The sequence below is a fragment of the Diadema setosum genome, chromosome 1 (assembly GCF_964275005.1).
Source record: "Diadema setosum chromosome 1, eeDiaSeto1, whole genome shotgun sequence".
Classification (NCBI taxonomy): domain Eukaryota; kingdom Metazoa; phylum Echinodermata; class Echinoidea; order Diadematoida; family Diadematidae; genus Diadema; species Diadema setosum.
In genome coordinates, this window is record NC_092685.1 from 27,059,845 (window position 1) to 27,076,174 (window position 16,330).

At 39.7% G+C, this 16,330-nt stretch overlaps 1 protein-coding gene across 1 annotated transcript; it reads right to left on the reverse strand.

The window, feature by feature from the left end:
* Positions 1–276: 276 nt before the first annotated feature.
* Positions 277–14,409, reverse strand: LOC140229153 (uncharacterized). The gene is made up of 2 exons (XM_072309423.1): positions 13,594–14,409; positions 277–680 (listed from the first exon to the last, which is right to left on the reverse strand). The coding sequence occupies exons 1-2, from the start codon at positions 14,407–14,409 to the stop codon at positions 579–581; spliced, it is 918 nt and encodes a 305-aa protein (XP_072165524.1). The 3' UTR covers positions 277–578.
* Positions 14,410–16,330: the final 1,921 nt, after the last annotated feature.

Here is a 16,330-nt window from a genome sequence, read left to right on the forward strand (position 1 = left end):
TGCTCTCTTGCAGGCAGCTTGTTGCACTGTCCACCTCCAAGCCTGTCCTTTGCCACGGCAACTGCCACGCCTCTCGTCCAGGGATGCTTGGGGAAAGCGGTCATTCGCACTGTTAAAGTCTACTGGCACGCGACATAAATTGCACAGCTCATGGCCATCTCTTCCTACAAGTTGTGTGACGTAATGCTTCCGGGCTGAAGTTACCCTCACCTACTATCTGAACTAACAACATTGCATCCCCTTCATTCAGACTGCAGGGTACCCAGCCAAAGTGGCATGTTTGCATACTTTTCCTGTGAAATTGTACCTGCAAGGAAGTGTCCTATAAATGTACGCAAGCAATATCAATATCCAGTTGTTAACCTCGAGAACTGTACCGTGTGGAGGAGAGGGTACTTCTATTGTCATTCCGACAAATGGAAATGCAGGACGATTTATCACACTTTACCAAGTTACCCCAAAAAGCTACAATCGTGATATTTGCACAGAAGTCAATGTCAGCGATACACAAGTATCTGTAAGTATGATCATAGGAGCGTGTACGGCAGCCATCCACATATCATCTCCGTCGGGGTGGGTTATAGGAGCATGTCTCCGCCAAAGCTGCCAACCGGACTGAAGAAGGAGGAGCCATAGTTCTTTGACATGTAGTCGCTGATGTTCACCTTGCGCATCTGGTTCTGCATAAGAAATAAGACAGAAAGGAAAACAAAACAAAATGTTAACAGCTGAAAACTGCTGAAGAAAGAAACCATCATCAAGGAAAAAAAATAATAATGTTGCTAGGATTTGCATATAAATGTATGTCACAAGTGAGTATTGAATATCTCCACACTGACACTAAATACAATGTAAAAAAAAAAAGAAGTTTGAATGTTAATACTGCTTCTACAATGTAAATGAGACTTTTAACTCTCATGAACCATGCATTTCTCCCATGGATCTATTAAGTGCACTCTTGCTGGTAGCTTACATCTGTATGTTGCATGCAATACTTGCTGAAAGTTTACTTTAGTGGAACAGCTATGTAATGATTGTTATGCTGGTAGCCAGAAATATCCCTGCCCTAACAAACCATTTAGATATCAGTAGATGATTTGTGGTCATTTTGGACATAAAGGCAGAGGGATCATTAAAAAAAAAATCCCCTTTTGCCTACATGGAACACATCCTATAAAAAAAGCAAACAAAGTGGCAGGGAGGCACTGTGTGTCACGGTGTCAGGTTTTTTTTTTTTTTTTTTTTCCATTCTGTTGCACTACCTTGTACTTTTTTTTTCTTTTCTCTCTTTGGGGAAGGAATACAGGGTGACTATTTAGACAGAGACCAAAGATTTATGACTGCAATGTCAACTTTCAAGTGTGGGAGAGTTTGGGAGGGGGGGGGGGGGAACAACCCCACTTCATCACAGAATGTCTTTGCTAACGTCATGTTTTTCTTTGTGTGTAGCTCCATATTGTGAGGAATGAATGTCAAATCGCTATGAAAGTCACACATGAGGACTAATACTGGTAAAAGAATAAAAAAACAACATAAAAATGGAGTGCATTCTGAAGCAAGCAAATACATGTGTAGTTCAAAGCATTACAATGGGATGTCTGGCATTCCTCAATGCTTTGAAGTCATGCTCAGACACCACTCTAGCTGCAAGACAAAGTTTGGAGACACAGAATGCATTTACATTTTGTTGAATTACAAGCTATATTTCTCTGCAAAAAAAAAAAAATTCAATTAAGTCTTTAAATTGGTTTGGAACAATCTAGGAAAGACTTCAAAGTTATAAACATGTATTTCTAATTTCTTTGTGAAGCACAAGTCAAAATGACATGAAAATTACACTGTATTGTACATAGGTCCTCTCAAAAAACTTGATATTTTCAGGGTAATACATAACTTTAGTTTACCACTTGCCAAGTAGGGCAAGCAGACTTTCAAATTTGCTGCAAAACACTTGCCCGAATATCAATTTTACTTGCCCGAAAGAAAGTCCAAAATTTAAATCATGTGTAAGTCAAGGGCTTAATAAAATACAATCATTTGAATAAACAGCACACATTAATTCGTACACTTAAACACAATGGAGTAACAAACTTGGTCCGATCAGGTGTGTTACCTTTGCATTGCATTGGGGCTTCTTCATAAGTGTTGGAAAGTTGTTGAAAGGAGTATATAAAGTGTGTTATATCACTAAACAGCCATTATCTTTCAGCTTTTGTATGGTAGACTTTGTGGGTTTGTTGGAGGGAATAAGTGAAAAGAAAAAAAAAAAAAGGTGGCTTCAAAACTTTTTGCTTACCCAGTTCGGGCAAGCAGTTGTTCTCATTGTTCAAAAATACTTGCCCCAATTTGATTTTCACTTGCTCCCAGCAATCAGGCAAGTGCCTATACAGACTGTATAGCACCCTGATTTTTCCATGATGTGCACATTTGTGCTTGTTAGTTTCCTTCCTTTAATCTGGGACAGTTTGATCTTTGAAATAAAAGTACTCCACTAAAAGCTTGTTCCAGGCGAGCTTTTCAACTCTGATGGAACACACATTGACGGGAAGTCTTTGATGATGTAATGATGGTTAATGAAGTTAGTCCTGATCGTTGAGGCTCTACATTTGTCCACCCCTTCTCATACTCATACTGCGATCAGTTGATGTGGCAACCAAAAATTTGGTAATGCTGCATTAGCAATGTCCATAACAAAAGTCATTCACCATTTGCATCTGTCACAACATACATTTTGTAGATCATGGAATACTCTTGATGGGAAAACCACTGTACACTGTAGCTTCAAACTGGAACAAACAGGAAACCACAATATGAAAAACAAAAATACACACACACACACACACACACACACACACACACACACACACACACACACACACAAATCACAAAATATGACTGTAGTATGGCAATCATATTTACTGCACATACATTGTACGAGGCTGGAAGGAAAGGGAAAAGATATATGGGACATCTCTCTTTTGCGGTTATATTGGGGGGGGGGTCGCTTTCCTTAACTTGGGGTAACTGTCCAAAAAGTGTCAGAAAAGGTCTGCTTTTAGACATATTGGTGTTGATAAATCAACATTATCCCCAGAAAAATAAGGAGTGTTTTTTTTTTCTTCTTTCTATCACCATTTAGGGGTGATATTTCACAACACAGCTTTTTCGAAGATCAGGAAGGTACAAAACATAATAGAGGAATTGTCAATAAAATTTCCCCTTCTGCTTACAGTGTACATAAATGTTAATTTTATGTTTTATTAAATCACCTGTCATGTGCACCTTCTCATTGATGCTCAACCCACTCAAAGTGGCTCGCTCCATTTCCAACTGCATGCCAGCAGTCTCTACAATATTGGGTTTCCTGCATGCCATTGACTGACATGCATATACCATTTCATGCATTGGATATCCATTATCTCCAGAGTGAAACCATGCATTACCAGCATGTATGAAGCACATGCCTCTTCAACACACTCAGTGAATGGGACATACACTGTAGTATACAAGTAGATCGCATAATGTGTACAGTGAGGCCTGGAAACAGCTGCCCTCGATATGGATGATCAATGCTGTGTATGTTGCAAGTGCAACATGTAACGGTAATAATGTTATTTTTAACTACACTGCACTGTACTGTCGATAGTTCAGCTTCTAAAGCGGAATAGCACTACACTACAATCTACACAATGACACTTCACTGAATTTTAAGCCTGGGATTAAAGGTCTAATTCATGTTTTGCAGTTTCGTGAACATGGAATCATATGACTGCCAGAATCTGTTACCGAATATGGTAATATGTTAATATTGTTGTTATTTCCAAACAGTAAGAATCAATTACCAGCAGTCAAATTGACTTTCAGGGTATTGCACTACAATATGTAGGTATCGTAATGATCTACGCCGTACAGTTTTTGTGAGGTCTCTGGTAACACCATTTAGGGTATTAACTACTGTATCAACAGGACGTATGTACATTGTAATCAAATCTGTTCGACTGGACTTACATGTAAAAATCAAGATCTCTCTGTGATTTTCACAAGTAAGTCCAGTCAAACAGATTCATTATGTGTTGCTTTCATACTACAAATACTTGTACCTGGATGAATCAAAATCTACATTGAGTCATTTAGACTACAAGTATGTTTTACAGGTGTAGTGCTATTTAGGGGATCAAATTTGATGTGCTGTACGGTGCCATTCACAGTCCAGTTAATTTCTGAGGTGTGTGGGTAGCACATCTACATTTGTACATTGTACATGTATGTGACCTCTTCCCCCCCCCCCCCCACTTGTCAGGTACTCATGCATAAAATGCACTATGATTGTGTTGAAACAACATTCCATTCTAACAAACCATCACTTTCAACATGGTCACCTCTTGATTCCTCAAATGGATAGAACAATGTACAAGATTTGGCCCACAAACACAACATGGGAATACCATAAAATATTTCGAAATTTCCCTTATTGTTTTTTTTTTTTTTTTCGGTGGTTACAAAGTGAAAAGTGCAGCTACAAAAGTATCAAAAGACACAATGTACCTGTACATGTAAAGTTTAAATCTTTGACACCCCCCTCCCAAAAAAAAAAACAAACAAAACAACAACAACAACACTACGGTGTGTATTAAACAGTAATCAAATATGCACCAAAATCAGATGAACCATTCAACTTCCATCCCAAGTTTTCTCCAGTTTCAACTGCAAGTTGATTCATCACTGTCTCAGCAAATTTCTCATTCCCTGGGTAGTTACAATCACTGCATTATCAATTATTGTTCAAACCAAACTTTAGATCATCTTACTTAAACCCATCAAACCCTGGGAAAAACTTGCCACATTCATCTTGTAATCATTACATATATGTCCTGATGAATGTAGATCCATAACATTATTGGAGATACATCAGATTGAACTGTTGCAATCAATTAATTCTACAAAGATTCGGAAAGAAATGCACAAAGATTTGCCAAGCTTACAGAGAGAGGGGAAAAAAACAACAAAAATGGAAAACTGATCTTTTAGAACATGTGTTGTCGATATGAGAATGAATCATACATTTTGCAACCATGTTTTTTTTTTTTTCTTTAAGTTCTGCAAACTGAAACATGCACAACAAGGGAGCTCAAATGAAAGGGAATTTTTATGACACACAAATGATATAAGGAACAAAAATGGGAATTTCACAACAGATAGAGCTTCAAACCACACAACTGTGGTGTTTTGGACTTGATCGGTTGATACTGGTTTAAGACCACAGTATTTTGATTGAGGCTTCAATGCTTTCTTTCCTTTTGTTTCACCACTTCCGGCAGATAATGCATTACAATCACATGGGTAATCTTACTTTCATTCTTGCGGCTCACATGGAAACATACGCATAAAGAAGGTAGCTAGAAACATTTGAAGAGTCCCAAAGAAAAGGGAGATGCCATTGAAACATTGATAATGCAATTTCGATAGTCCTGCCGTTTTGTTTTCGACATCAGTGCTTCAAAAGACACATGATTTTAAGTCAATGACATCATAGTCGAGACTATGCAATAGCAGAGTGAATTTACTCGTAGAATTTCAGCTGCATAAATTTTATGTGAATCAGATTGGACAAGGATGTTGTCGCTGGAAAATGACATATTCACATCTAAAGCTTAGTGACATCGGACCTTCTAATCCCTATCATTTCAGGAAAACATAGTGCCTCAGCAAACTTCCGGGGTAGACCCACACATCTGAGATGTTCAATGATTTTTTTTTGTTTGTTTTTTTTTTACTGTTTTCCTGGTTTGTTCTTGATATCAAATTCTATTTTGCTTTAAAAATCATATTTAAATCAAGCCTAAGCATGCCAGTCTGAGACTATTGCCAATTCTGCAACAGCATGAATACAAGAGATAACTCACAATTTTTGTTAATAGTACACACAAGCAAAGACTATTTTAATAGTACACACAAGCAAAGACTATTTTCTGCTTAGCGGCCTTAAAGATAATAAAAAGTTTTGGTACCTCAAAGTTTCCCTGAATTTCCTTGTCTTAGTTTGTGTTTCAGGTTAAAGTACCTTTCATATTACTAACACTGTGAGACTTACTCGCCCCAAAGTGCTCTCATGTCTTAGCAATCATGCGATAATGGTTTCGTACCAGAGCCGCCGCCGTACGGCGGCGAGGTACCGGTAGTACACGTATTGCATGATAACTGCGACCAGCAGCGTGCAGCCCTATACGCATACAGTAGCTAACTGCGACCAGCAGCCCCATACGCATAGCATAATGGGGCTTTGCATTGTAGCATTCAGGATCATGACAGATTTAGTATTGCGAGTAAATATCAACTTAAAATCCAAAAATTTCTTCAATTTGAAGACTTACCAATTAAGTTGAAGTATTGAAAACAGGCTTCGGGCAACGTTTGGTTCTGCCAATAGTCCCTTTCTGTTCGAATTGATGACTGAATGTGACTCGGTTGAGAGGACCTTTGGAGAGCTACATACAGTGGTTACTACGGCCAGCGCATGCGCACACAAACATCTTACCCGTTCATGGATTTGAAATTTGGGCGCATGTGATGTGTGGGCATGCGCTGGCCGTAGTATTCAGTGTAGCTCTCCCAAGGTCCTCTCAGCCGAGTCACATTCAGTCATCAAGTCGAACAGAAAGGGACTATTGGCAGAACCAAACGTTGTCCAAAGCCTGTTTTCAATACTTCAACTTAACTGGTAAGTCTTCCAATTGAAGAAATTTTTGGATTTTAAGTTGATATTTACCCGCGATACTAAATCTGTCATAATCCTGAATGCTACAATGTGAAGCCCCATTACGCTATGCGTATGGGGCTGCTGGTCGCAGTTAATTGCATGATTACTAAGACATGAGAGCACTTTGGGGCAAGTAAGTCTCACAGTGTTAGTTATATGAAAGGTACTGAAACACAAACTAAGACAAGGAAATTCAGGGAAACTTTTGAGGTACCAAAACTTTATATTATCTTTAATCCTTACACTGAATTCCTTTTCCTGTTTTCCCAGTCTACTTTGGGGGGGGGGGGGGTCATTGCAAATGCAGGCTACCAATCGGAAGGAACCAACACATTAAAAATCAGGTAGACTCTGCAAATACATAGTCAAATAAACATACTGCTTCTTCACTGTGCCACACTGAGAGCAATTTCAGTTATTTATACAATGTATACTGTAATGCACAAAATGTATGTCTGAAACTCTCTCCACTATTTACACTACGGTACCACTGTTGTAGTACGAGTTATAAAGTACTGTAAGGTATAAGGCAATTTACAGTTCAGGCACTTTGAGTTCGATACAAGATTCCACTTTAAATATTTAAAAAAATTTTCTTTGGTAACCTTCTCATCATATGGCTGCTTTAGAAAATGCTAATATACGGTTTGATTTTGAATTCGTTAATTTGTACACCCAACTTAAATCTAGAAGTAGAATTCACTGTAAAGGCACAACACTCGATCTTGTGGTACAAATAATTACAACAAATTACTATCTCAGTGCATTAAACAACACGAAGAACATTTTAACAAGCTTTTTATATTAATCAGTTGCAATAAACAAGCTATCAAAAACCAAAATCATCGACTAGAAATTGAACAATGCTGACAAGCAACAAAATTAGGAGATTTAATGAAGACGGTGAAACACTCTCAAATGAGCAGATCGAAACATTCCTCCAACTATTCCCCTATTTCCGCTCCCATATTTCTTTGCTGGAAATTACTGAAAATCAAAACAACAAAAATCCAATGATGATAGTTCATATCTATAGACTCGATGCATTGTTTAAGTAGAAAATAACGTGATCAGTAGAGAATACAGGCCAAGGTTTAAAGAACCTTACAGGATATCAAATGTAAATATTTTCAAAGTGCCACCAGGGGTCGGTTGCTGGTAGCCTTCTGCAAACACTCTGCCATGATAAAAGGGACTAGGTACTGTACCCATGCTCCAGACTTTGGCCGACACCAGGGCCCGGGTATACTCTCCTTTGGAAGCAAATCGAGTGGCAAATTGGCAACAACTGTTGGATATACGACTTTGTGTCAGTAGTTGCCTTTGTCAGCGTCTGGGTTGTTGTTGTTCTTTGTTGGTTTTTTAGAACCCAGACTCCTCTTACAGCAATGTATGGAAGGTTGAAATGTGTACATTCAGATGAGTCTTCTGAAAACTCAACTACAATATATGCACTTTATTCAAGGTGAAAAGGCAAGGAGGCAGGTAACATTATTTTTTTCAACTTAAAATACCTTGTTACAGATTCACCCTGGCAAGTTGCTCAGGATGTGAAAGCAAGAAGGCAGCTTGTTGAAACTTCTGGTGGGTACTTCGGTCTTGCTTGACACATTTGTAAGAAGGCATCCTATCAAATCTCACACTGGTGGTGTGTTTAGGACAAGAAGTCATCACCAAGGTGCTTTCTGGGCCCCATTTCATAAGAGATGTTAGGATACCCACTTCCCGTAGCAACAGCAAATGAGAAAGCTGAATTCTTGTTGTAACTATGACAATTGCCATTCAGCAAAGAGTCCCCATCATAGCAACTCTCTTTTCTATTTTTTTTTTTTTAATGAAATGGGGCCCTGTTCCTAATTAAATGGGTGCCTTCCTACCTCCTCATTGCATGTTTATCTTTGTTCACCATTCAATCAATACCTGCATGTACGTACATTGTACATAACCTGTTTTCCCATATGAAGGGATAATTTGGGTATTTAACAGAGACATCACATGCGCACAAATTTCAAATCCATGAACGGATAAGATGTTTGTGTGCACATGCGCTGGCCGTAGTATTCAGTATGTAGCTCTCCCAAGGTCCTCTCGACCGAGTCACATTCAGTCATCAATTCGAACAGAAAGGGACTATTGGCAGAACCAAACGTTGCCCGAAGCCTGTTTTCAATACTTCAACTTAACTGGTAAGCCTTCAAATTGAAGAAATTTTTGGATTTTAAGTTGATATTTACCCGCGATACTAAATCTGTCATGATCGTGAATGCTACAATGCGAAGCCCCATTACGCTATGCGTATGGGGCTGCACGCTGCTGGTCGCAGTAATATCATGCAATAATGGTTTCGTACAATACGTGTACTAACTCGCCGCCGTACGGCGGCGGCTCTGGTACGAAACCATTATTGCATGATTACTCAGACATGAGAGCACTTTGGGGCGAGCAAGTCTCACAGTGTGAGTTATATGAAAGGTACTTTAACCTGAAACACAAACTAAGACAAGGAAATTCAGGGAAACTTTGAGGTACCAAAACTTTATATTATCTTTAAGTTATTCCAGCTCATTCAAAGTACTAATCCACAACAACATCCAAATTTAAAACCGTCCTGAAAACATTGTACAAGTATGTACAACCTGTCAAAAAAGCAGTACACATACCATATGTATGTACTACCAATTGCAAAGTGAAATATTCACTGATCCTCATCCATGCTTAATAGAGAAGGAAGCTACTTCAATTTTGCATGAGGTGTCATGTTCTGTTAAAATTCATTTCATACAAGTTGAGGGACGGATTTCTGACTGCAGACTGCTGTTTGTCACCCTCTAAAAAGCAAGGGGGAGCAATTCCCAAGATACACTGTAAGCCTCATGAATCTGACCATCTCTTCAGTGGGGTGTTAGCCCACACTTGTTCTTGTTGTGGAGCCCTGTCAATCATTGTTTCCCTACCTGCAAGAATGGGACTTCTCTCTCCAAACTGAGCCAGAAAGAACTGTCTATTTGAATAGTATTCACCAAGTGTCTTTCCGTCTGTCTCGGAGAGGTGTACTGCATACTTGTACTGTATTGTAAGTCCTCTAATGGAACCCCCCACAGTCGCAACCTCTGAACTACTGGCAGTAGCTTCTTTCTCATCTTTCTTGTGGACCAGTGCATACAGTTGTATGTATGTCTAACTGTGACAAGTACATTGTATATCTGTCTCCCAAGTGAGCTGGGACAGCAGAACATACAATACCTGGAGTGCCACCTGAATCCAATTGCTCTAATCCTAATAGGGAATTTTGCCAAGAACATGAAAGCTGATGATAATTTGCATCTAGATGTTATGCTTGACAATACTTATCCCTGACAGGTACCATAAAACCAGAAATTTCTGCATGCATGAAACTTTAACGAATTTTGCGAGGAACCAAGATTCGTGCTTGTAAGTAAAATGCATGTAAAAGTTTCATCTAAAAAAAGAATGCCAGTCACCAATATCATAATATGCAAAAAAATGTCATACTGCAAAAAAAAAGGCCATTGGCTCCAATTAGCGAAAGTTTTCATGCTGGGAATGTTTCTGGTTTAACAGTATTCTAGATCATGTAGACGCAAAACTTAGAGACAATCTTTTTCTTTTTCTTTTTTTTTTTCTTCAAAATTTTTATTTATTTATTTATTTATTAATTAATTAATTATTTTTTTTTTTCTTTTTTTTTTTGGGGGGGGGGGAGTACATGTACAGTATTTCTGCAATTCCCTTGCATTTGTGGAAGAAAACAGCTGCAAATGACAAAATATACAAGAATGTCAAACTACAATGATTACTGTATCATCATATGTTTACCTGTGTAGGTGTATGTGAAAAAAAAAAAGTTGATTAAAAATTTTGATATAACTGAAATTTGAAAATCTGCAGCCAATTCCTGATCATTACACATTTACAAATTGTTTCATGCCTTCCATCAAATAAACGTAATACGAGGAAAACTTTGATAAACAATAGAATGTTTTCCATTGTTGATTTTTTTTTAAAGGTATTATTATGAATACCTTTAAGGGCTCTGAAGGACACAGCACCACAGTGCCCAATTACAACATTGGCTAAAAATGTAACATGTTGGTATGTAAATCTGGGCAAAATCAGGTTATAAATGGAAAATGAACCCAGTGCGTTTTTCCTCAAGAGAGGTGGGCAGTATTTTGTGCACAAATACTGTACTGTGTGTGTATTTTGTATGCGCACTCTGCAATGAACTGCACAGGTCTCCAGAAGTATGTGCCATGTTCTCCTCATCTGCGGCAAACACAGCAGAACCTCAAAAGAAGTTGTCTTAGATTCGTGATAGGATGTCTAGCACAACATTCATGCCAGGCTAACATGCCAGGCTCACTCCAGACTCATGCTTTTTCCATGACCGTTTAGAGTCCCCAGCCTCTGCAGGGTAAAACACAACACAACCTCTACGGGTTGTACCGTGTTTTTGGCAACGCTAAACGGGGTTTAAGTTAGTCAGTGTAAGGAAGCGCAGAATACATTGTACTATACATGTACACTTGTAGTCTTCTGTTAGTTAATATTTCATGTCATAATAACCAGGACTTTATATGAGAAAACCTCATTTTTTAACCTTCCTTTCTTATATCTTATTTTCTTGAGGTGGGGGAGGGTACATGTAGGGTTGGAAATGTCAGTAAGTTTGCTCTTTCTTACCAAAAAAAAAAAAAAATCATGTTTTCATGGCTTCAATCCAGATCATATATCACAATGCAGGTATTTGGTTAGGGGATATGAATAACCTCCTAGATAAAATTAGCATTGCTTATCTTGTTTGCAAGACAAAACAATCTTTCTGTGCAAAGTGGTGTCTGGTTGTACTTGACCTACACTGTACACTGTACAGCTGTACTTCAGGTCCTTTCATTCACATACAGTGTACTGTGTATTAAAAAAACAAAGTTTGTGAGTTCTCTTTGAAGTTAAAATGGATTTCAATGAGCTGGATTATTAAAGTAAATCTCATAATCCCTTTGGTAATTCCAATGGCTTTCATGTGAGACTGTTGCATTAGAACAACTTTCACTGGAAATGTCGTGGGAGTAAAATGTGTGATGTCTGGGCTTTCTACTATTCACACTGAAAATTGTGACAGCAAGATACATGTAGTCATGTACAATTCATGCTTGCAAAGTTATAAGCCACAAAGTTACTCTGAATGTTGTTGGTGAAAGCTTTTGCATTTGCAGAAATGATTAGTACATCATATCTGTTAATGTTATCATCCTGATCACAGCATCACACAGGTCACATATATTTTGCTGAAAGCAGTGGTGAAGCAAATAGTTTGTTGTATTAAAAGGGTATTCCACAAGCCCCCACCCCCCCCCCCCCCTCAAACAAGAAAAGAAAAAAAAAGAAAAAAAAAACACAGCACCATGCATTAAGAACTAGGTGGGGTTTTTATTATTTCTTTTTTATAAAGCAATAAAAAAAAAAAAAACTGGCAAATTTCTTGGAAAGAAACAGGGTACACCCTGATCCTGTTTAATGTCTCCTTGTAATATGTCTCGAATGCAGGAAAAAACAATCGAGATATAGCAATCCTGGTAACTTCCTTCCAGCACTTTGAACAAGGCGCTATTGTTGTAGTAAGTCCTTGTATATAGACACCATTCCCTACTTTCACGCAAAAATAATTGTAAATGAGTTATTGACTTTTGACTGAGAGTGAATTACAAATTGATTATTCACTTTGTTAAAATTTAGTGCTTACATGTAGGCCTACAGCGCATGGACTGTATAATTGTGAAAGTCTGTTAAGAGAAATAAACAATAAAAGTGTACAAAATGATCAGTAAGTCACAGGCATAATTTGAATGCTCCGATGGTATTCAATATTCTTCAATATCTTGATAAGCTGATATTGCTGCATTCCCTCAATTCACATGCACTTGTAAGCCCATCGGGTGTACTGAAGGGTTTCATTCTCCCATAAACATTTTGTGCTGGTATAGCATCTCCTCATTTCAAGGTGCTACATTGCTTTCAGATTGCCTAGGGCAAGTGAAAATCAAAGTCTGGCAACTTTTCAGAACAATGAGCAAAAATCTTCGCCCAATTTGGGCAAGCAAAAAGTTTCGAAGACAATTTTTTTTTTTTTTTAATCTTCCTCCTCAAATCCATAAAGTCAATCATACAGAAGCTCAAAGATAACTGTGAGTGATGCAACACACTTTTTGAATATTAAATTATATTTTGTCAACAGCAACTTTCCAACACTTTTATGTAAAGAAGCCCAAATGCAATGCAACACCAACCCTTAATCAAACCAAGTGTTTGGAATCAATGTGTGGTGTTTATTTGTGTTTTATCAAGTCCTTGACTTACAAGTGATTTTATTTATTATTTTCTTATATTTTTTTTACTTTCTTTTCAGGCAAGTAGAATTCATGTTCAGGCAAGTATTCTGCAACAATTTGAAAATCTGCTTGCTTGCAAGCTGTTAAAAAAAAAAGAAGTTATGGAGCACCCTGCTCATTTACCAAAAAATAACAATACAAAGTTGCTGGTTTTTTTTTTTTTTTTTTTTTGGGGGGGGGGGGAGGGTAAGATGGGGAGGAGGGAAGATAGTTGCATTCTGTTTGTTTTAGTATTTGGCATTTTATCCTAGTTTTAGCTTGTACTTTTCTTTTTTTTGGGGGGGGGGGGGGAGGAGAACATGGATGAGAGAGAGTTCAAATCAAGGAAATTCCATGCATCCTTATCTTCATCTTTATAATTACAAAGCAGCAATGCTGCATATATTTATACCACAAAGAAAAAAAAAATCAAATAAAATGTCTTACCAGCTGGCATTTTCTCTTCTCATGCTTGATGTTGATGGGCTGGCTCCTGCCGTGATTGCACTTCCTCTCAATCCATTCCCGATACTTGCAATTCCGGGGCGGGGGATCCACGGTGTCAGGTGAGAATGTCACTTTTACGCACCTCCTGAAGGCTTCTTCTGACAACTCTGAGCAATCCAGCGGTGGGAAGGTGCTGGCCCGACGTCGCCTGCCGTAGCGGTTCTTCAGGCAAGACTTCAGACAAGCCTTGGCCGTCACTGCCCCTGGCTCCACGGAACCCTCAGAAGGCTGATCGCCTTGTGCTCTGTCTGATTTTGCAGACTTTGGGGCAGAGCTCTTCTCATTTTCTTCGAAGTCGCTCTGGTGTTTCTCCGACTCCATCTCCTCTTCCGTCTTCTTGGTGCGAGCAACCTGAACGCTGTCGTCGCTGGAGTTGTCACCTGAATCCGCGGAGGTGTGACCATCTTCAGCGGGCCTGTCGGGACTACCGTCGTCTGGAGAGAGGCAGAGGACATGTCCAATGTCTCTGCTACTGCTGGGCATGTGCGACTCGCTTGGAAGAGACTGGCAGACTATTGGAGAAATGTCTCCTGCATCTAGTGGGGAATCAGAGCATGCATTTACAGGAGGTGTGCTCTTGCTTGCAGTCCTCTTGAAAAAGGGTATCTTGATGTGCAACGTCGGCCGCCCTTTAGAACGACGCTTTGAGTTCGGACTTTCATTTCCACTCCCGTTTCCATCGGTTTGCACTCGCTGCACATCCGCATTTTCTGCCTTTCCATTAGTCAAGGCCCTAGGATTTTTATCCTCTGGCATTGTTAAAGCTTTAGTAGTACATGAAGCATCAAAATCTGGATAGCCTTCCCCTCTAGATAGAGTTTTCTACAGAGATCTCATGTCACTTGCGTACCTACAAATCCAATTTCTATTCAGCTTTGGCCTTCCCAGGGCGAAAATACAACTTAACTACACATCTGTTCTGCAGTTGAGTCACTATAAACAGTAACACATCAGGCTGTCAAAGGTCATGACACGACAGTTTGATATCAAAAGCCAACACAACAATCAAAGTAATGCTCCATGAAGAAAGGCAATGACGGAATGTCCTTTGCAACTGCAGCGCTCTGCCACACATGCACCCCGGCCCTGGAACTGCAGTCAACACCAGCCGACAAACACTGTTCGTCCACCAAGGATTGAAACTATACTGTCGTCTTTCTCCAGCTCCAGCTGGGCACCAGCTTCGCAGTTGCAGTCCCAGTTGGAATGGTGGTTTGTGTCGCTATTCGTCTGTTGTTGTCTGTAACAAAATAGTAGTAGGAGTAATTCAAAATATTATAGAACGAGGCTAAAAATAAGTTGGGGCAAAGATGCAAATCGAAGGATCAGCAATCACTCAGTATAAAACTGTAAAAGGTCAAACCACATTAGACTGTCTAGTTCAGTTCGGGAAACCCACTCACAAGGGGGGCCCCTCCTTATAAGTAACCCGTCCCCCTTATAAGTAACCCCGTCCCCCTTATAAGTAACCCCCGGGGCACCCCTTATAAGGAGTCTCCACGCTTTTTTGCAATGCAACGCGAAAATGAAAGGACTGCGGCAATTCGCTTGATTATGTCCATAAAGCTTCACAAGTTTCCTAGTTACTCACGAAATTTGAGCAAAATCGGTTTGAGGCATCATATCTAAAATCATGGATTTAAATGCGATGTCAAACGACCCATGCGAATGCTGAAATGCGAGCGATTACTGGCGTGAGTGTCGCCAGGCGCGGCGGCGCGGCAATGCTTGAGTGCAGACGTGGCGACTGAGCACGGAGGTCAGTCGCCACGTCTGCACTCAAACATTGCCGCGCCGCCGCGCCTGGCGACACTCACGCCAGTAATCGCTCGCATTTCAGCATTCGCATGGGTCGTTTGACATCGCGTTTAAATCCATGATTTTAGATATGATGCCTCAAACCGATTTTGCTCAAATTTCGTGAGTAACTAGGAAACTTGTGAAGCTTTATGGACATAATCAAGCGAATTGCCGCAGTCCTTTCATTTTCGCGTTGCATTGCAAAAAAGCGTGGAGACTCCTTATAAGGGGTGCCCCGGGGGTTACTTATAAGGGGGACGGGGTTACTTATAAGGGGGACGGGTTACTTATAAGGAGGGGCCCCCCTTGTGAGTGGGTTTCCCGGACTGAGTTCTAGTTCAGTTTCACTCACTCAGGCCTCAGCCCTTTCTAAACTAGAATACTAGTACTAGATGACGATATTATTATATTGTCCTATTATAGTCTATCTAACAAAGTTCTGGGGGAGTAAAGTAAACCCACTTTTCGTGACGGCACCTTCCGTGATTTCTATGCGCTACCCGACACAAACACTGAAACAGCGAAACAAAAAAGACAGAGTAAAATTTAGAGGTAAAGTCGAATGCTTACATGGCGTCAAACCTCCTCACCTCAAGAAGGAGACTTATTCGAAGAAGACTGATGATTCTGTTTATTTACTTCTCCAGATCGTCAGATCGCGACCACATCTGCACACAGCTTTACAATTCTGGGAAATTCTGCGATGATGATGTCGATCGTAGATTGAGAGCTCAGTTCAAGTGTATACCTCGTGCACAATATACGCGGGCCACCTCGGGCTGTTCAGCCTAACAACTACGATTGGTTGCTCACGTAGGCTCGCCTACTCTACATGGCTTTATGCACGCCCAACCCCCGTACTTTTCCGCAGTCAGAC